This window comes from Hyperoodon ampullatus (assembly GCF_949752795.1).
Source record: "Hyperoodon ampullatus genome assembly, chromosome: 11".
Classification (NCBI taxonomy): domain Eukaryota; kingdom Metazoa; phylum Chordata; class Mammalia; order Artiodactyla; family Ziphiidae; genus Hyperoodon; species Hyperoodon ampullatus.
The window spans coordinates 95,727,857-95,749,675 of NC_136924.1; the positions used below are offsets into that span (position 1 = coordinate 95,727,857).

General features: G+C 42.7%; 1 protein-coding gene across 1 annotated transcript; it reads right to left on the reverse strand.

Moving 5' to 3' along the window:
* Positions 1-1,987: 1,987 nt before the first annotated feature.
* LOC307060499 (large ribosomal subunit protein eL28-like) lies at positions 1,988-14,974 on the reverse strand (the record flags this gene model as incomplete). The annotated part of the gene is made up of 2 exons (XM_079714994.1): positions 1,988-2,525; positions 14,703-14,974. 2 exons carry the CDS (start codon positions 14,972-14,974, stop codon positions 1,988-1,990), a joined length of 810 nt encoding a protein of 269 aa, XP_079571120.1.
* Between the last annotated feature and the right edge of the window lie 6,845 nt (positions 14,975-21,819).

The window sequence follows — 21,819 nt, forward strand, 5'->3', positions numbered from 1 at the left end:
TCTTTAAAAAAAATTACCAATTCCCTATACAAGCAATTTTCTCCAATCTTGAAAGCAGAGGCTGTGCTCATTTCATTTCATATCTCTTCCTCCAACACCATTTCCAGCACCCTCTCAATACTTGGCACAGTTCATTATTTAGAGTATTTTGGAGGAATTAAATAATTTCACATACAGACAGTTCTGTATGGAAGAGAATGTACTGATTGGACATAAACTCTTTTTTTTTTTTTTTTTTTTTTTTTTTGCATTACGTGGGCTTCTCACTGCTGTGGCCTCTCCCGTTGCGGAGCACAGGCTCTGGACGCGCAGGCCCAGCAGCCATGGCTCACGGGCCTAGCCGCTCCGCGGCATGTGGGATCTTCCCAGACCGGGGCACGAACCCGTGTCCCCTGCATCGGCAGGCGGACTCTCAACCACTGCGCCACCAGGGAAGCCCTGGACATAAACTCTTAATTCTTATTGGTAAACCACAATGTCAACTAAAAGTTTATAATCTGTCTCTTGTCACTTTCACCAACACAACTCACCTTTTAAGCCGTACCTAATCAGTCAACTAGGCTTGTTCCTTGTCAATTTTTTAATGAAACTCAATTATTAATTTCTATTGAACAATTAATTTGTAAGAATGTCTTATGAAAACAATGAACTTTGCTGTTTAATACTATACCCCAAACTTCTTTGAACATATGCCCTTATTTAGTACTGTCTCTTCAGAAACTTCATTTCATGCTTTTAAGTCTGTCGTCAATGCAAAGTAATTTTTTTGGATCAAGTACTTTTTTTTTTTCTTTTGGCCGCACCCCATGGCTTGCGGTATCCTAGTTTCCTGACCAGAGATTTAGCCTGGGCCCACAGCAGTGAAAGCACGGAGTCCTAACCACTGAACCACCAGGAAACTCCTTGGATCAAGTACTTTTTAATACTTGCAGAAATTAAATTGATTCTACCATACCATAGCATCCTGTTTATTATACTTATTGCTAAAATAATCAATAATAAGTCAGAATATGCTCTAAACAATAGCTAGGAAGATAAATAGATCATTATAGTTGACAAAGGCAGAGCTGAAGAAAAAGGAAGAACCAGGTTACTAAGAGGGGGAAGTGAGCGTCTATGTCACAATTCAAACCAAAAAAAAAAAAACAACCCACTGCCTTATACAACAACCCCCCACAATTCAGCCCCAAAATCGCCCCAGTGCCAACAGACACCCCACCAAAAATATTAAATGGAAAGTTCCAGGAATAATTCATAAGTTTAAAACTGCAGGCTTCCCTGGTGGTGCAGTGGTTGAGAGTCTGCCTGCCGATGCAGGGGACACGGGTTCGTGCCCCGGTCTGGGAAGATCCCACATGCCGCGGGGCAGCTGGGCCTGTGAGCCATGGCCACTGAGCCTTCACATCCGGAGCCTGTGCTCCGCAACGGGAGAGACCACAGCAGTGAGAGGCCCGCATACTGCAAAAAAAAAAAAAAAAAAAAGAGTGAAATCTGAGTCCCACCTCTGGAACATGAAGAGTTTAGAGCTTAGACGTTTGAACTGGTCATTTAACTTCTCTATATCTCAATTTCAGTATTTAACTGGAGGTCATGATACCCAGCTCAAAGAATTTTGGGGATAAAGAAATCAGATAATGCAAGTGGAAAGGAACCTGATAAACTCTAAAGCCCTAGCAGTCATTTAGTCAGTCTTTATGCATTTTTCATCAACTGCTTATTGAATACCTACTGCATGCTAGCTACAGTTCTAGGCACAAGCTATATGAACGTCGCTAAGACAATGTCCCTCTCCTCATGGGGCTTAAAATTTAATGTAGAAGGCCCGTGAAAGGTTAATTTTATGAGCCAGCCTGGCTGGGCCACCATACCTAGATATTTGGTCAAACATTATTCTGGATGTTTCTGTGAGGGTGTTTTGTTGTTGTTGTTTTGTTTTGTTTTTCCCCCGGTTGACAGCTTTATTGCTGTGGGGAAGGGGACAGATCGCTCAGGAGCTCTTGGCGGGATGGGTCCGCTTCCTCGGCACCATCACAGGCTTCTGGCTGCGCAGGACGTTGCTGGCTCTGCAGAGGGCGGCCATGCGCAAATCCGGGCGCCACTTGTTGTTTCGGATTATGTGCCAGATGCTGGTGAGGGTGGCCCGGGCGTTCTTGTTGTTGCTGGTCCGCACGTAGCAGGTGGCCAGCTTTCGCGGGCTGGATCTCTGCTTCGTGACCGTCACGACCCCTTTGCCGGCCGCCGCCGGCTCCACGCCCACAGCCTTGTGGTGAATGAGCTCATTGTAGTGGAAGGAGTTGCGGGCCTTCAGGTTACTGGGCTCGGTGCCGTTCATCTGCCTCCTCCTCTTGATCAAGACGCTGAAGCCGTTCTGCACGACCATCCATTGCAGATGCGCGGACACGGTGGCACCTCCTCTTGTTGTGGCGGCCGGAGATGGAAAGGGGGGTGTTTTGGGATGAGATTTACATTTAAGGGATGGATTTCGAGTACAGCTGGTTGTCCTCCATAATGTGGGTAGGCCTTGTCTAATCAGTTGAAGACCCAAAAAGAACAAAGAAAGGACACCTTCCTCCCCACCCCAACCCGGTCCCCCGCAAGAAGAATTCTACCAGCAGACCGTTTCGGACTTCAGCTGCAATGCCAGCTTTCCTGAGGCTCTAGCTTGATGGCCTTTGTACTTGAACTGCATCACTGGCTCTTCCTCGGTCTCCAGCCTGCCAGCCCACCCTGCAGATTTTGGACTTGCCAACTTCTATAATCACATGAACAAATCCCTCAAAAAAAATCTTTTTCTACGTACAAGTATCCCCTGCTTTTTGAAAGTACGCTTTATGCCACTTCACTTTCATGAAAGATATACAAACATTAGTACCTGTTTTCACTAACCAAAAGAAATCAGAAGAGGATTTGCACTTTCAGGGAAAAAGGTGAAAAGTGAAAACAGCATTAAGTAAGCATTTGTTTTGCAACAAGCCGTTATAGAGACAGCAGCCAGCCCCAGCTTTGAGAGTGGCACTGCAAGTTCCTTCCCCAGGATCTACACTCAGCATTTCAGCGTCAAGCTGCCATAGCTTTGAACTACGCCTCTGAGCATCTCTGCTTTATCTTGATTTATTCTGTGCACCCATTAGCAAGATGTGTCCTAAGGTAATTGCCTCTTTGTTTTATGCCATTTCAGCTTAAGAAAGGTTTCATAAGAAGGCTGTACTTCCAGATAACTGGGAAAACCTGTATTTACACATTCTATTGGTTATGTTTCTTTGCAGAACCCTGACTAATACAGATTTCGGTACCAAGAAGTGGGGTGCTGCTATAACAAATACCTAAAAATGTGGGTAGAGGCTGGAGGAGTTTTGAGACACGCTAGAAAAAGCCTAGATCACCTGGAAGAAATTGTTGGTAGGAATATGAATGATAAAGGCGATTCTGGTGAAGTCTCAGATGGAAATGAGAAACATGTTATTGAAATTTTGGGGAAAGTTGATCCTTGTTATGAAGTACCAAAGAACTTGGTGGAATTGTGTTTTAGTGTTTTGTGGAAAGTAAACTTTGTGATAAAATAGGATATTTAGCTGAGGAGATTTCTAAGCAAACTGTTAAAGGTATGATTTCCCCTTGCTGCTTGTAGTAATGTGAGAGGAGAGAAATAAATTGAAGGAGGAATTGTTAGGCAAAAAGGAACAAGAAATTGAGGATTTGGAAAATTCTCAGCCTATCTATGTGGCAAAAAACAAGAAAGCTTGCTCTGGAGAGGACACCATGGGTATAGCTGGAAAATCATCTGATAAAGGGATTAGGAGTGAAATTCCTGGGTTTAATCAGCCATCTCAGCAGAATCTAGCAATAGAGTTGGTGTTACACCAGCAGAAACACTGCCAGACTAGACTAAAAGGTGAAGAGATAAGACAAATTGAAGGAAAGCTATCAACTTCTGAGATTCTACAGGATAGGGCAATAGATCTATCAACATGTGTTATCCTTTAAGGGAAGAATGACCCTGATTCATGATGATATCATGGGAATGATATAGGAGAGCTGCCACTCCCACCACAGACTCAGAGCACACAGGCCATCAAGGCAAGGGTCTCTCCTCCTCAGTTTCAGTGGGTCAGGCCAGTGGCCAGGGCTCAGGGAGCAACAGGGCCACCTCAGTGGGCCTGGAGGTCAGAGCACTGAGCCAATAAGAATTATTTTTGAGACTTAACATTTAATGGAATATTGATTTCATGGATATGACAACAAAAGCACAGGCAGCAAAACCAAAAATAAACAAATGGGACTACATCAAACTTAAAAACTTTTGCTCATCAAAGGACACAATAACAGAGTGAAAAGGCAACCTATGGAATGGGAGAAAATATTTGCAAATCATATATCTGATAAGGGGTTAATATCCAGATTATATAAAGAACTCATCAACAAAATAATCAAATAAACTGATTAGAAAATGGGCAAAGGACATAAACAGACATTTCTTCAAAGATGATATAAAAATGGCCAACAAGCATATGAAAAGATGCTAAACATCGTTAATCATCAGAGGAATGCAAATTAAAACCACAATGAGATATCTCTCTTCACAGTCATTAAGATGAAAAAAAAAAAGAAAGAAAAGCTACCATCAAAAAAAAGAAAAGAAAAGCTACCATCAAAAAAAAGAAAGAAGGGCTTCCCTGGTGGCGCAGTGGTTGAGAGTCCACCTGCCGATGCAGGAGACACGGGTTCGTGCCCCGGTCCGGGAAGATCCCACATGCCGCGGAGCAGCTGGGCCCGTGAGCCATGGCCGCTGAGCCTGCGCGTCCGGAGCCTGTGCTCTGCAGCGGGAGAGGCCACAACAGTGAGAGGCCCGCGTACCACAAAAAAAAAAAAAAGAAAGAAAGAAAACCAGAAAATAACAAGTGTTGATGAGGATGTAGAGAAATTGGAACTATTGTGCACCATTGGTGGAATTATAAAATAGTGCAACTGCGATGGAAAACAGTATGTCAGTTCCTCAAAAAATGAAAAACTTCTAGGTACTGAAAGTATTGAAAGCAAGGGCTCAAAGAGGTATCTGCACACCCATGTTCACAGCAGCACTATTCACAATAGCCAAAGGTGAAGCAACCCAAGTGTCCATCAGTGGATGCATGGATAAATGAACTGTGCTGTATACATACAATGGAATAGTATTCAGTCTTAAAAAAGAAGGAAGTCTTGTCACATCCTCCAACAGGATGAACCTTGAGGGTATTATGCTAACTGAACTAAATTAGTCAAAAAACACTCTGTATGATTCCACTTAAATGAGGTGTCTAAAGTCGTCAAACTCATAGAAACAGAAAGTTGCATGGTGGTTGCCTATAGCTGGTGACAGGAAGAAAAGGGGACCTGTGGTTTAATGGGTACAGAGTTTCAGGTTTTTGTTTTTGTTTTTGCTTACTTTTATTGAAGTATAGTTGACTAACAACGATGTGTTAGTTTCAGGTGCAGAGTTTCAGTTTTGCAAGATGAAAAAGTTCTGGAGATCTGTTTCACAACAATATGAATATACTTAACATTACTGAGCTGTACAATTAAAAGTGGTTAGGATGGTGAATTTTATGTTATGTGTTTGTTACCACAATAAGAAACAAAAGGGGAAAAAATCTAATGGAATTTACCTTGCCAAGTTTTGGACTTGTTTGGGACTCTTCACCCCTTCCTTCTTTCTGATCTCTCCCATTTTGGGATGGGACTGTCTATCCTGTGTCTGTCCTACCACTGCATTTTGGAAGCACATAACGTGTCTGCTTTCAGAGGTTCACAGCTGGAGAGGAATTTTGCCTCAGGTTGAATCATACCTCGTGTCTAACTCACACCTGATTTGGATGATATTCAGATGAGACTTTGTAGTTGGAATGGATACTGGAATGGGTTAAGCCTTTGGGGGCTGTTAGGGTGGAGGTAATTGTACTTTACATGTGAGAAGGGCATGAATTTGGGGGGCCAGAGGGTGGGGTGTTACAGACAGCAAGGAGGCAGCCACCTGCACGGAGCCAGGTCTCAGGAGAAACCAGCCCTGATCTTGGTCTTCCAGCCTCCAGACCTGTGGGAACATAAATTTCTGCTATTTAAGCCACCCAGGGACTTCCTGGAGGTCAAGTGGTTAAGACTCCACACTCCCAAAGCAGGGGGCACAGGTTCGATCCCTGGTCGGGGAACCAAGATTCCCGCATGCTGCTGTGCGGAGTGGCCAAAAAAAAAAAAAAAAAAAAAAAAGCCACCCAGTCTGTGGTATTTTGTTATGGTAGCCCTAGCAGACTACTACAACAGACAACAAACAAACAAACAAATGTCAAGTAATGATAAGGGAGCACCTGGAAGAATATATGAGCAAGGTATGGTAATAAAGAGTTGGGGAGGAGGGTTATTTAAGGCAGGGTGCTGAGGGTAGATCTCAGTAGAGATGACATTTGAACAGAAACCTGAATGACGGTGAGGGAGCGATTCTTGGGAGTGTTTGTGAGAAGACTGTTCCAAATGGAAGGCATTTCAAACACAAAGACACCAAGCGAAGGATGTGCTCTTGGCCTGGTGCCAAAAGACTGAGGTGCAAGAGTGCGGTGAACTGGGAGCAGAGAGGATGGAAAACCTGTTGGAGAGAGAAGTAGAAGTCTGATCGCCCAGGGGCACGGTAAGTGGTGGCTTGGATCCTGGATTGTATTTGAAATGCGACAGGAAGCCAGGAAGCTACAAAGCCATTTTAGGTTTTGGGGTGAAGGAGTAACCTTCGTTGATGTATGTTTTTAAAAAGGTATTTGCTGTTGAATGGAGAAGATGAGAGAGGAGAGCAAGAGAGGAAACAGAGACCAACTAGGAGGCCGATGGTCCAGGTGAGACATGATGAGGGCTTGGACGGCAGTGGGAGTAGTGGCAGTAGTGAGTCGTTGTATTTGAAATATATTTTCGAGATACAACCAACAGGAGTAACTAAATGGATGTTGGGCGTGAGGAAAAAAAAAGGAGTCAAGAATGATCCTGGGCTTCCCTGGTGGCGCAGTGTTTGAGAGTCCGCCTGCCGATGCAGGGGACACGGGTTCGTGCCCTGGTCCGGGAGGATCCCACATGCCGCAGAGCGGCTGGGCCCGTGGGCCATGGCCGCTGGGCCTGCAGTGAGAGGCCCGCGTATCGCAAAAAAAAAAAAAAAGAATGATCCTAAGGGTTTTGGCCTGGGTAACTGGAGTTGCCATTTACTTCAGTCAGGAAAACAGAGAGAGGAGGGGTCAAGTCAAGAGTTTTGTTTTAGACGTGTGAAGTCTGAGATATTGTTGGGATACTCACTAATAAGAGTGCACTAATAATAGAACACTCTCCTTGTTTTCCCCGGATTCCGGCAATATACAGGTACAAAAGATATGGTTCCTGCCTTTACGGTCTCATGGAAGGGGGTGGAGAGTGACATATAAACCAATTTTTTTAAATTAATAGGTTATATTTGGAGAGAGCAGTTTCATGTTTACAGAAAAATTGCTTAGAAAGTACCCATAGACTTCCTCACCTTCCGTATTATTAACATCTTGAATTAGTATGTACATTTGTTACAACTGATGAACATTCGCTGACATACCTTAGTCACCCGAAGTCCATAGTTTACATTAGGGTTCACTCTTGGTCTTGAACATTTTACAAATTTGGACCAGTCATCCATCATCACAGTATCATATGGAATAGTCCCACTGCCCTAAAAAACCTCCAGCTGTTCACCCCTCCCCCCCACCCCCCACCCCCAATCCCTGGCAACTAGCGATCATTTTACTCTCTACACAGTTTCACCTTTTGCAGAACATCATATAGTTGGAATCATACAGTATGTTGCCTTTTCAGACTGGCTACTTTCACTTACTAATGTGCATTTTAGGGTCCTCTATGCCTTTTCATGGCTTGATAGCTCATTTCTTTTTAGTGCTGAATAATATTCTATTGTCTGGGTATACCATATTTTATCTCTTCACCCACTGAAGGACATCTCGGTTGCTTCCAAGTTTTGGCAGCTATGAATAAAGCTGTTATAAATACTCACGTGCAGGTTTTTGTGTAGATGCAGCTTTTCAACTCATTTGGATAAATACCAAGGAATGTGATTGCTGATTGTAAACAAGTATTTTAAATGTCAATTTCTATACAAGGGCCAACAGGGAACACGGAGTATTGCTTGCAGGAAGCAAAGAGCTTTCTTTGAGTTCCTTAAGTTTACTCTAGCAATGCTCTAAAACTATAAATGTCCTTCCTTCTCTGTATGACTATTAGTCTGACACTATCACCAGGATACCCCTGCCTGGCTCATTTACAGGAAGGCAGCCACTGAAGAGCGATAACTGAAGTGCTCATGCTGACTCACATCCACGTTTTCAAAAAACCATAAGCAAGTGCCAATCTGTTGATGATGGAGGAAGCAAAGCCACTTTCTAGTACGTTTCATAATTAAATGTCTATGTTCTTTAAGCAGTGATCTTCCCTAACTTTGGTGAGCCCAACTCCGCTGAAAAAAAATCCATCAAGTTCTATACGAAGAAAAAAGCTACTGAAGCTCTAGGGTGGTGTTTATTCATATGGGGTTCTAAGATGGACCAGGCAGGTATACAAACCCCCAAAAGTAAATGCAAGTATTGTATTTCAGTGTACTTTTCTGAGGGGTAGGGGGACCATAATAAGCTCTTATCACAGTCCCCAAAAAAGTGCAAGATCAGAAAACAGCCAAAGGAGCTGCCAAACCTTGGGTGTGTACGAAGGGGGAGGAGAAGAATCTGACCTCCCCTGGGTCATCAGATGAACTATAGTGTGGAGACCTCACGGGCATTGTCTGCTTTCTCAGTGGTTCACCGCCCACTCTTAGAGAAGGTCTGGGCTCTAATTCCCTCCTAGCAGGGGGGAGGTCAAGAGTCCAAAGTCCTCCAGGAGTGCAAGAATAGTGCTCCCTATCACTAAAGGTACTTTAGCAAAAAGTAAAACCAATCCTCAGGACAGGGCGTAGTCTGAACAGGCTAAAAATCTTCACCTTTACGCATACACTTGGTCATGGTAATATTTTAGCATTGTCTTTAGCAACTCAAAGAGGAAGGGCTGTGAAACAGTTAAGGCAAAGGTCTCTCAAGCTAAACTTTGAATCGTGAGATCTCCTCATTAAAACTGTCCACACTATATGCAGACGACAGATTTTGTACAGTGCCAAGCAGGTGCCACACAGGGTTCTGGCCACTGTACTTGTAATCATTCTATGTCTCCCACATATGCTTCCTTTACAAGCGTCATGTGGTCTTTCTGTGTAGTGAAAAATCGGCTTCCCTAATTTACGCAACTTTCTTACCAATAATTGAGGCCATTCAGACTTCTTGTTTTCAGCCTCAAATTGAATCAGGCAGTCACAGAAATATTTGGATGAGGCGGGCCCAGAAACCCAAGAATCTCTTCTGGTCTGTGTCTACCCTGTAGGTTAGCCCCGCCTGCCCGCGTTTTTTTAGGAGGCTGCTACGTAAGAGAGTGCAGACGTGCTTCATAAACCGTCGACCGTCAGCCAAATCTCCGTGGCGACCAGTTCCATCACTCAAGAGCTGACCAAAGTCTCCCCACCCTTTTTTCTTCTGCTTCTCCCCTCCTCCAACGGAATTTATTTCGTGCTAATGCTACCCAGGGATGCAGGCAGTATCTGTATCTCCCCTCTTGTCCTGTTTTTCCTCATCCTCTTTGGCTCTCCGTCTCCATTGGACATGAATCTGCACAATCCCATGGTGTAAAGCCCTGAGTACTTCTTCCATGGTGGGATGCAGATGTATTGAATGAATGTGTACTTATTTCAAAAATGTGTGCAATGAGTGTTTACTTTGATGGCCTGACCCTATAATCCTATAACTGTTTAAGTGTTCAAATGGGGGGGGGGGGAAGTTACTTTGATTAAAATCACAGTCTAAATTCTTTAAATATTAAGTTCCAGGTGGACTTTTTAATCCAACTTAATTCCAATTACACGTAAATGGCTGTTTTAAGCTACTTGTAAATAAACAAGTTTATACATGTTTTTACAAAATTAAGAGGAACAAGATAATCCATTAAATTTCATACTCTTGACAAGTGGCCCTTTAAGAGCTTTGAGTCTTAGCTTGATATTCTCAGGCCAGCTCCCTCTCGATACCGTTAATAAGCAGAAACAGATCAACATACTGATAGCAAGAATGAGGAAGAAAGACAAATGGCCTGAAAAGCCCACAATGGGATATAGATCTGGGTTAATTCATTTATGCATTTGTTTACCTCTGCTATGTTGCCAGGCCCAGTTTTACATACTGAGGATATTGTGCTGGTAAGAGAACGCCAGTCCCTGCTCCCGTGGAGCTTAAATTCAAGTGGGTTGGGGTTATGTACACGTTTTTACTTTCTTTAAAAAATTTATTTATTTTCTTTATTTATTTTTGACTGCGTTGGGTCTTCGCTGCTGCATGTGAGCTTTCTCTAGTTGCGATGAGCCAGGGCTACTCTTCGTTGCGGTGCGCGGGCTTCTCATTGCAGTGGCTTCTCTTGTTGTGGCACACGGGCTCTAGGTGTGCAGGCTTCAGTAGCTGCGGCTCGCGGGCTCTAGAGTGCAGACTCAGTAGTTGTGGCACACGGGCTTAGTTGCTCTGCGGCATGTGGGATCTTCCCGGATCAGGGCTCCAACCTGTGTCCCCTGCGTTGGCAGGCGGATTCTTAACCACAGAGCCACCAGGGAAACCCCGTTTTTACGTTTTATTTCTATTAAAAAAATATTTTTGGGGGGTGTTCCTTGGCGGTCTAGTGGTTAGGATTCAGCGCTTTCACTGCTGTGACCCGGGTTCAATCCCTGGTCGGGAAACTGAAATCTCACAAGCTGCGCAGTGCAGCCAAAAAAAAAAAAAAAAAAATTCCTTTAAAGCAACTGTAGCTAAGAGCATGGATTCTGAAGCCAGGCATCCTGGGTTTCAATCCTAGCTCTGACACTTGCATTGTGTGATTTGGGGAAGGTCATTTAGTCTCACTGTGCTTCTATTTCCTCACCTGTAAAATGAAGGTAATAATAGAGTCTGCTTCATAAGATTCATTATGATAATTAAATCATTTAATATGAGTAAAGTACTTAGCATAGTGCCAGTATATATTAAGTGTCACATAAGTGTTTGTCAAATTAAAAAAAAAAAAAAGAAACAAATGTATCTATTTAATTTCATAGCAGAATGCATATGCTCAGAGATACAGAAGCTGCTGCAGGTCATGAATTAAAGCCTAGATCCCCATTTTTTCAAAGAACCTAAAGACTTTCCAGAGATTCTCCAATTACATGGGAGAAGTTCAAACAAATCATCACAGAACTATTCTCCTCTATAGTAGTAGTAAGAGGTTCTTGATAAACTGAAGGTGTTTTTATTATGTGCCTGGTTCTTATCAGGTTACATCATTTACAATTCACAACAATAGTTTAAATTTATTATTATCATCCTCATTTGCCATGAGAAATCTATAAGTAATTTGCTCAAGGACCCACGATTTGGGGCAGAACTAGCTGTCTGACTGTACTATAGTATATTCCTGTAGATTAAGAGACAGATACAGCCAATGTAGGTTCAGAAAAAACTATCTAGGATAGCCAGTGTTTTCCTGTTCTCACCCCCTACCCTTTTCCTCCCAGAAATGGGGCCTGTTCTTCCTCCCTTCTTAAGCAGCTGATCATAAACAGGAAGCATAGCTGGGTGCAGTAAGTTTGTGGCTGAGGACAAGTGACTGTAGACAGACATCCTCCTAGGTGGAGCCTACCTGAGGGAAGAAACACTCCTGCCACTTATCAGGGTTGTCTTTGTCAACAAGAAACACCAAAAGGAAAAAAAAAACAGAGGGGTATCCTTCAGGAATAATGGATTTGGAGAGCCCAGTGCCTGCTTTTGTACCACCCATAAACTAAGAACATTTTTACATTTTTGGAAAAAAATAAAAATAAGAACTTTATTTCGTTGACTTGTAAAAACTATATAAAATTCAAATTTCAGTGTCCATAGGTAAAGTTTTACTGTACACAGCCATGCTCACTCATTTATACAAGGGCAGAGCTGAATAGTTATGACAGACTCTATGGCCTGCAAAGCCTAAGATATTTAGGATCCGATGCTTTACAGTGAAGTTTGCCAAATTCCGAGTTAGGCAGTTGATGAATCAAGTGGAATAGGGCCATAAAGTTGTAAAAATCCGTAGTATAGGGTTATACTAGGCCCAAGTCAGGGGAAAGAATGGGATGGGGCAGTGCAGCAGGAGGAGAGGGTGAAGAGAGAGAGAATGGGATACATCTGGGTGGGATACAGACATCCCGAGAAAGTAAAAAACCTCTGAGGACTTCCTGTTAGAGAATGCAACAAAGTGGGCCCACCAAGATGGAGATGCAAAAGGCCAGAGACTAAGCAATAGGAAGTTCTCCAAATTTCTCTCACACCACATAATAGGGACTGGGAACAACACTTACCAAGGTTGAGTGTGACCTCCCAAACTTGTTCCCTAGGTTCACCCAGGGCGGATAGGTTCACCTGTTCTTTTTACTTATCTATATAGAAACACAGTATAGATATTATTGGGCTGGCAAAAAACTTTGTTCGGGATTTTTTCATAAGAGCTTATGGAAAAACCGGAACAAACATTTTGGCCAACGCAGTATCATACCTAAATCCCTAAGCAGCTACTTTGAACATAACACTGCCCTCCAAATATTTTTTCCATTTTATCGAGATATAAGTGACATACTGCCCTGTATAAGTTTAAGGTGTACGGCATAATGATTTGACTTGTGTACATCATGAAGTGATTATCACAGTAAGTTTTGTGAACATTGATCATCTCAAATAGACAAAAAATTTTTTAAATAGAAAAAAATTTTTGTGATGAGAATGCTTAGAATTTAGTCTTGTACCAACTTTCATATATAACATACAGTAGTGTTAATTATATTTATCATGTTGTACACTACATCCTGGTGCTTATTTATCTTATAACTGGGAGTTTGTACCTTTTGACCGCCTTCAACCAGTTCCTCCTCCCTTCACTCCCCGCCTCTGGTAACCACAAATCTCTTTTTCTATAATTTGTTTGTTTTTGAAATATAATTGACCTAGACTGCCCTCTTTTAAGGAGGGGAAAACTCAGGACTGGATTAAAGAAATGGCTAATCGAGTGGCTAACTTAGTGGACTGTTGGATGATCTCCAAATGCAGTCTTCCTATCTTCCTTAGCTACACGTCATTTTCTGCAACCCCCAAAAAGGTGGCAGTCACACTGCATTTTATATCAGTGCTGAAGATGGTATAGGGAAGAGGGCTGTAAGGACGGCTGAAGTGTACAGCGATGCACTGTGAGACTGTTGCCAGGGATTTCTGTGTCTTCTAATATTCCTTTTTACAGTTGGTAAGTGGAAGTCACAAAAGTTGGAAGCTGGAGCCAAAATGTTACCACCTCCATCACCCAGTTACCTAATGAAATCATGTGTGAAGAAATGGGATGCGGAGACTGTTAGAGAACAAGGACCTTAGTGGAATCAGGTCCCTCAATAAATCATTATAAATAGAACTCATTATTAAACCTAGATCATTAATTTGCTTATTCTACACTTACTGATTTCTATCACTGCTTGCTGCTGAGTCGTATTTTAAAACACACTGTGGGAGCCTGTTTTAAAAAATAAAGCCAATCTCTACATAATTTTTTTAAATCCTGCATAATTCTATAATATCAATATAAATTGTTCTAATTAATTTCTTCGCAAATTCAAGATTTTAATGTGGCACAATAGGTGTGTTTAAAGTAGAACACGTTGAATTTTCTAATGATTAACTTTCTACAATATGTCGCATGCTGTTTTGAAGACACATATATTATTTGCTGATTATGTTTACCCAAAGTCCTAAAAAGTTTACATGAAAGGGCACTACCAAGTTCATAATTAAAATATAATGCACAAACAGCATGTCATGATACATAAATCGCCTCGTTTTTTAAAACGGGGCCCTGGCTTATTTTTCTCCACGGTACAAAAACAGAAAGATAAACACCAACAGAGGAATGTATTTACATCTCAACTGAAGGGAAAATGAATGAGGCAGGAAAAGAAGAGTCCCAGAATTCGAGTTTTTTCCACTTTCCTGGTTTCTCCTCTCAAGCACTTCTTCAGCCATGGTAGTGCGCCAAACAACTCCCTGTTTGCCTGCAACCTGTTTTTTCTCCATTTCCCTACACAAGTGTATGCTCTTCTTTGATGCCTCCCTTAATTCTTTTTTTTTTTTTTTTTTTTGCGGGTTTTTTTTTTTTTTTTTTTTTTTTGCGGGTTTTTTTTTTTTTTTTTTTTTTTTGCGGTACGCGGGCCTCTCACCGTTGAGGCCTCTCCCGTTGCGGAGCGCAGGCTCCGGACACGCAGGCTCAGCGGCCATGGCTCACGGGCCCAGCCGCTCCGCGGCATGTGGGATCCTCCCGGACCGGGGCACGAACCCGTGTCCCCTGCATCGGCAGGCGGACACCCAACAACTGCGCCACCAGGGAAGCCCCCTCCGTTAATTCTTAACTGCTCTTCCCCTCCCAATCTTGCAGCGTCTTTCTCAGCGGCTTATTCGTTCTAAATCACCTCTTCTCTCGGTACCAGCTCTCTCCCTCTCCTGCACTCACACCCCCCCCCCCCCATCCAGTTTCCAAGCCCCCTTTCCCTTCACTTGCTCTCTACTCTCACTGGTATCTCTCCCTCCTTGGCCAAAATTGGCCCGACGAAGAGACCAAGAGCTGACACAGACGTTAAACACACGTGCAGTGACCGTCTGGGGCGGGGACGCACGGCCGGGGGCTGGACAGGATGCTGCGCCAGGGGCGCTGTGCCTTCTCGCACGTCCGCGCCTGAGCCCCGCCCCCGGCCAGATGCTGAGGGGGCCCGGCGGGCGCGCCCGCCCCGGTCCTCGGAGAAAGCTGTAATTTCCTGAATCTGAAGCATCTCTAGGGAGATGCAAAATGTTCCACAAGGGTTCTGCCTCTAGGGCGGGTTTTTGTTCTAGGCAACTAATCCCAAACCGCCCTTTCAGCGCCACTCGGCAGTGTACTGCCGTCTGCATCCCCCCTGCTCTTCGACCTTACCCCGACTGTTTAGCCTCGGGTCTGGTCTGGTCTTGTTTTCTGTTCTTTTCTCTCCCCTTCTGCCTCCCTTCTCCCCTCTTCTCTTTTCTGTGTATATTGCACATTTCACATTACCACACGGCCTCGGATCTTTACAAAATCGTCCCGTTCTTTACGTACCTGCAGCACCCTGATTCTATTTTTTGAAGTCAATTTCATTTACATGCTGTGTGTCCAGGGCAATGACTTTTGACAGATAAATGCACCCATGCACCCACCGTCCGACAGATTTGCATCTTACAAAGTGTCCTCAGCACCCTGATTCCTGCTGCAATTCCTGTCATTTTTTAATCATACTGTATAGCTTTAGTCTCATGCATTCACCTTTTTTATATATTGGCAACTATTTATTAAGTACCTTCTATGAAACAAACACCGATGTTACAGAGATTAAAAACTAAAACTACTCAATTTAAAAGGGAAGGCAATATAATGTGACTCATGTTTTCTGCTCTCCTTCCACTTATGTATTTCTGATCATTCCCCCACCCCCTTTTTAGACCCTTAGACAACTTGGTCAGCTGACTAATCCTTCCTGAGAAATAAATGACTTCTTTCTTCCTAAGTTTTCTTTTTTCCTGAGGAAGGCTGAAGGTGAAGGAAACACATTAGACCCAGAACAGCTGCTGAGGAGAAATCAGGGTGGGAAAGCACTAAAATGGGGAGAATTCCCTGGAGGTGTGGATGGGAGGCTTAATGAGAGTGGGAATTGTCACAGGCACTGTTCCCAAACAAATAAAGTCTGAGAATGCAGCTGTAAAGGCTACTGGAAGGCTCTTTGGGCAGGGGGGACAGGATGTAAGTCCCTGGGATAGACTCATAAAAGAAAATGTCAGCATATACCATTGAGTTTAATCAGACACATGTAGAAAAGATGAGAAAGTAGGCTACTGACCAGAGATGAAGAAAATTTGAAGACCCCCCTGTCCCTAAGGGTATGCTATTTGGCGGGGAGGGTGAAAAATCAATCTAAGAAAAGTAGGCATGGGAATTCCTTGGTGGTCCAGTGGTTAGGACTCCATGCTCTCACTACGGAGGGCCCAGGTTCAACCCCTGGTGGGGGAACTAAGATCCCATAAGATGCGTAGCCACAGAAAGAAAGAAAGAAAAACAAATACAGAAAGAAAAGCAGGCATAAGGACACAAAGGTGAAAACTAAGAAGAAAAGGAAGGAAAAACAACAACAAAAAGATTGGCTGCAATGTTGATGTAAACCTAGCCCTCTTCCTGAACCAGTGACACAGGGCTTCCACTTCCCTTTACTGTCACATGTTGCTCAAGTCTAGAAATGGAGATGTCTGACCACCAACTTCAAGCGAGGGGATAACCTCTAGATTCACACAGTAGATGTTCAAATTACAAAACCGAGCCTCTTAACAGTGCTGAGCTGTTAGAGTTGAAACATTAAAAAAAAAAAAAAAGAATTTGCCCTCTAGTGGTGTTAGAAGTGAGGATGAGTTCTTTCTTCCTTTTATGTCTTTATCTTTCTTTTTTCTGCTTTACTTAAGTATAATACACAAACAGGAAAGCAGGTAAAAATGCGTTAATGTTAAGTATACAGCTGGGTGAGCAGGTAAAAATGCGTTAATGTTAAGTATACAGCTGGGTGAATATTTACATCCATATTCACCTGAACAGTACAACCACCACCCAGATTAAGATCCAGATTCTAGAACACTTCTAGCTCCCTAGAAGGTTTCCTTGTGCCTGTCTATAGCCTCCCTCCCCAGAGGAACCCACTATACTGACTTCTGTCATCATTAATTTTGTTGTTCTTGATCTCTATGTAAATGGAATCATATAGTATGCACTCTCTTGTGCTAGGATTTTTTTTTTTCACTTAACATAGTGTCTATGAGTATTACATGGTGTGAATCAGCAATTCATTCCTTGTTACTGCTGAGTAGTATTCCATTTATGGATATGCCAAAATTTATGTATCCAGCCTCCTGTTGATGTACACATTCACACTACTCCATTATTGTTTTTAGTTTGGAGCTATTATAAAACATCCCTGTCATTTGCCATACATATGAATTCTTTTTTTTTTTTTTTTTTTGCGGTACGCAGGCCTCTCACTGTTGTGGCCTCTCCCGTTGCAGAGCACAGGCTCCGGATGCGCAGGCTCAGCAGCCATGGCTCACGGGCCCAGCCGCTCCGCAGCATGTGGGATCTTCCCGGACCGGGGCACGAACCCGTGTCCCCTGCATCGGCAGGCGGACTCTCAACCACTGCCCCACCAGGAAAGCCCCTGAATTCTTTTCTCTTGGGTGTATACTTAGGAATTGGATTGCTGTGTTGCTATTTTTTGGCAATAAATAATAAATTCAAAATAAAAACAAAGTGAGCTACATCTCTGTCTTAACATGTGTATGGTATTTTAATAAAAATCTTTTATATACATTGTTTTAATTGATCTTCAAAATTTTTTTGTGAAGTAAGAAGAGTAGGTAATGCTATCTCCATTTTACAGGTAGAAACTGAAACAGGGAGATTTAAATGCCCAGTTTAAAGACATAAAATTAATAAGTTATGAATTAGGACTAAAAACCACATTTCTAGTCCTAATTTATGACTCAAATTCATTTTTCCTTTTCTCAGATATAGAAAACTGCTGTTTCTTATTGTTTTTATTATATGTTATCCAGCCTCATGTGAATGGAGAGGTTACCCAAATGTCCAGGTTCCCTCAACTGTCCCAGTTTAGCACAGAAAGACCCTGGGTAAACTGGGATGGTTGGTCACTCTACAGAACAAAGAAAGGAGTCAAATGGTACCACAGCTTGCAGCTGGGCACAAAGAAACAAAACCTATCTGATTTAGCTCGTTCACACTCCTCCATTCCCAAAGAAAAAGATATTTTTAATCAAAGAGCAATGCAATATCCACACATTTATGTACCATGTATGTCAGTTGTATTCCCTGACTCTCAAAATCATCCAGACTAGTGCTACTCAAGTTGTGGTCCCTGGACCAGCAGCATCAGCATCTCCAGGGAGTCCGTTAGAAATGCAAATAAAAAACCCTCTACCCCCACTTAAACTCCCCTCTCTCCTGACCTAAGAATCCGAACTTCTAAGGGGTGGAGTTCAGGAATTTGTGTTTAACAAGCTCTCCAGTTGGGGTCAAGGGAAGCAATGGGAAAGGGAGCTCAGGTTTGAGAAGTACTTATCTAGCCCATTTCCTTTACAGATAGATGGATCCTATCTGGTTTTAAAGGTATCTCTGGGCAGAATAATTCCATTACCTCACTGAGTAAACTTTCCTTATGTAAAACAAATCCTATTGTTGGTAAAATCTTCTTACTTGCTTATTAAATCTCTTATCTACCATTCTGGTCCTAGATGAGAATGTACAATATCATTTCACAGTTGACTTTTTGTTGTCCTTTTCTAAGGCCATTCCAAGTGTTCTCCACTATCACTTAAATTATAGTGTCCAGGGCATTCCCTGGCAGTCCAGTGGTTAGGACTCTGTGCTTTCAACTGCCGAGGGCCTGGTTTCAATCCCTGGTTGGGAAAGTAAGATCCTGCAAGCCTCACGGCATGGCCAAAAGAAAAAAAAAAAAAATTAAGGCGTCCAGATGGAATCCTAGTGAAAAACCCTAGTACATCTAAAGAAAGACCTTGTGGTTCCAACGTGAATATTCATGAATCTTTAAGAAAATCACTTTTCAAAGTACAATACACCCAAAACCACACAGGTATAAAAATCATAAAGCTTACAAACAGAAAGAAAGAGTTACTCTGGATCACAGGAGAGGGAATAAAAGATGACACGACTGGCAGAATGAAAAACAGAATGAATTGACAAGCTGGGGCTGGATTTGGGCACCCAATATATGCTCCCTTAGGATTTTGTGTAATTTGGCTGGCATCCACCTACATAGTGTGTCTGTACTCTGTTCCAGGACTCAATCCAAAAGGTCAGCCTCCAACTCCAATCCAGCTTCTCACTGTCCATCTAATCCTAGGCTCCCTCTTCCTTCCCTTTCTCCTCATTCTTCCCCAGAGAGGGGTTGCTATGGGGATGGGATCACAGTAAGCCAACTGGTAAAGAAAAGCAGTGACAGAAGCAGAGTGGGAGAGCACAGAGAGAAAAATAAAAGACGAAGGCAAAAGGAAAAGGCACAGACATAGATGAGACTTCAGACAGTCAAAAGAGGAACTGCAGGGACTCCCCTGATGGCACAGTGGTTAAGAATCTGCCTGCCAATGCAGGGGACATATGGGTTCGAGCCTTGGTCCAGGAAAATCCCACATTCCGCGGAGCAACTAAGCCCGCGAGCCACAACTACCGAGCCTGTGAGCCACGACTATAGAGCCCGCATGCCCCAACTACTGAAGCCCGCGTGCCTAGAGCCCATGCTCTGCAATGGGAAAAGCCACCACAATGAGAAGCCCGCACACCACAACAGAGAGTAGCCCCTGCTCACCGCAACTAGAGAAAGCCTGCGAGCAGCAACGAAGACCAACGCAGCCAAAAAAATAATAAATAAATAAATAAGGGGAACTGCACAAGTGATAAGATACCATAAACAACTTACAGAAGTGGATGGGGACATACAGCCCACAGTTAGAGGAACAGAGCAGAGGCACTAAGGCAATAGACATAAGCAAGCCCCAGGGACCTGAAATATATGTAGAGACACGGAGGGGAAAGACACAGTCATGTCTTGAACCAGATCGTGCAGGATTCTGGAGGAAACAGCTGCAGCAGAACCTTGCTAAGGACAGAGACAGTTCCTGGGAAGTGTTTATTTATTCTCATATGCCTCCATGAGTCATTTCAATTTCCAAGGAAGGGACCAGCAGGAGGTTATAAAGAGGATATGCTTACTTGCTTACTTCTGTATTGTTTTCCATTTCCTTTTCTGACATGTATGAAAAGGAACCTCCCAAAGACGAGCAAAAGCTAAGGTCTTTCCCTTTGACATAACCCTTTTAGTCTCTTGACTGTTCCTCCATCCATCTCAATATTTGTATCTCAAAATTTCTACAGTTCCTTCTCTTTCTGGCTCCTTTGTCTTTTCTTTCCATTTCCCCAGGTTATAAGCCACCATCTTCAGGCTCCTTTTGTCTCTCTGATTCTCTTTTCCAATATCTCCCTGTACCTAAACTCATACTTGTCCCTATATCTTAGCCAGAAACTTTGCTTCTTCCAAATCCATTCTCTATTTCTGCCCCTTAGCTGCATTCTTGGACCTCTCAATCTTTGGAGAAGATAACATTTAATAAAAACAATAAGAAACAACAGTTTTCTAAATCTGAGAAGATTTTAAATTTTTTAAAGGCAATTTTTAGAAAAATTAAAATATATACATACATATATGCCGAGAGAGCCTACAAAATTGCACAGCACTCTGCTAAACAGTGTAGAGCCCCCCACGTTCCTGCCGTCAGCTTGCTTACAATTTGGTCCATGGAGGGGACCAGAAAAGAAACTGCTTAAGGAAGTCAAAGAATTGAGAGACTTTATTCATGTGGAAACAATCCAGAAAGGCTTCTGAAGTTAGAATCTTCCAGAAGTTAGAATTTGGAATAGCTCTTGAAAGATGGGTAAGATAAGAGGTAGGCAGAGATTAGAGAAGGGCAACTCAGGAAGATGGGATGGCCTGGGTAAAGGAATGGTACTAGGAAGTCTATGCAGAGGATTGGGGAAGAGTGCTTTGTCCAATTTTGCTGAAGAGTAGGGTCCTTACAGGAATCTAGTAAGAGAGAACACTTTTTAAAAAGCAAGTTCAGGCTCTGCTGCAGCAGTCTTTGAATACCGGACATGCTACTTTGAGTGTAAGCCATTAGTTGAAGAATAAAGCAAAATCTTACTGCGTTTTTTCCCTTTTTTACAGTACCAACATACCACTTGTACTCCAGAGACACCAAATGCATCACTTTTATCTTACATGCTTTGCCACAACTAAAATATAGTCTGCTCACTCTGTGCTTCTTCTAATTTTCCCTCTCCATTTCATCCCTCCACCTCAGCTCTGAACCCCAAACTCTGTTGCTTCATTTCATTATCCTATCCATTGTTTCAGCCAGAAGGCTTTCTGGATAGAAACCAACTTGGTACAGTGGCGGAAAGTGTTTTCTGCAAACAATCTTCTCTCATGCATATTTTTAGAACAATGACAAGGTTGAAAGTTAGAAGACCCAGGTAGCTGCTCAGACTATGGCATTAACTTGCTGTGCTATACACTATGCTAATAATTAGTTGTTAAATCTGTGTCTCAATTCTCTAATCCCAAAAGGTAGTCTTAAGGCTGAAGGGGAAGGACTCCAGCTGATTTACCCTCTGCCATCTCAAACACACTGTCTATACAAATACCTGGGGATTCATGCATGCAGAGCAATTATTACCCCATGGAAGGAAGGAGATGAATTATGTAAATATTTTGACTACTAATTAGGTATGCACTCATCATTTCTCTCTCAAACACACACTCGAAATTTCCAAATGTTTAGAAGTTTCCCTGGTTTATTTTCGTGCCTGGTACATGTAGACATATTCAATAAATATCTGAATGAATGAATGAATCTCTAGCTCTAAAACACAAAGGTATTGGGGAAGGCTTATTTTTTGCCACTAGATTCTGAGTGGTATCACAGTTGTAATTTGAAAACTTAGAAGCATCTGAAAAGAGCTACCTATTTGCTGTTTCTGGGT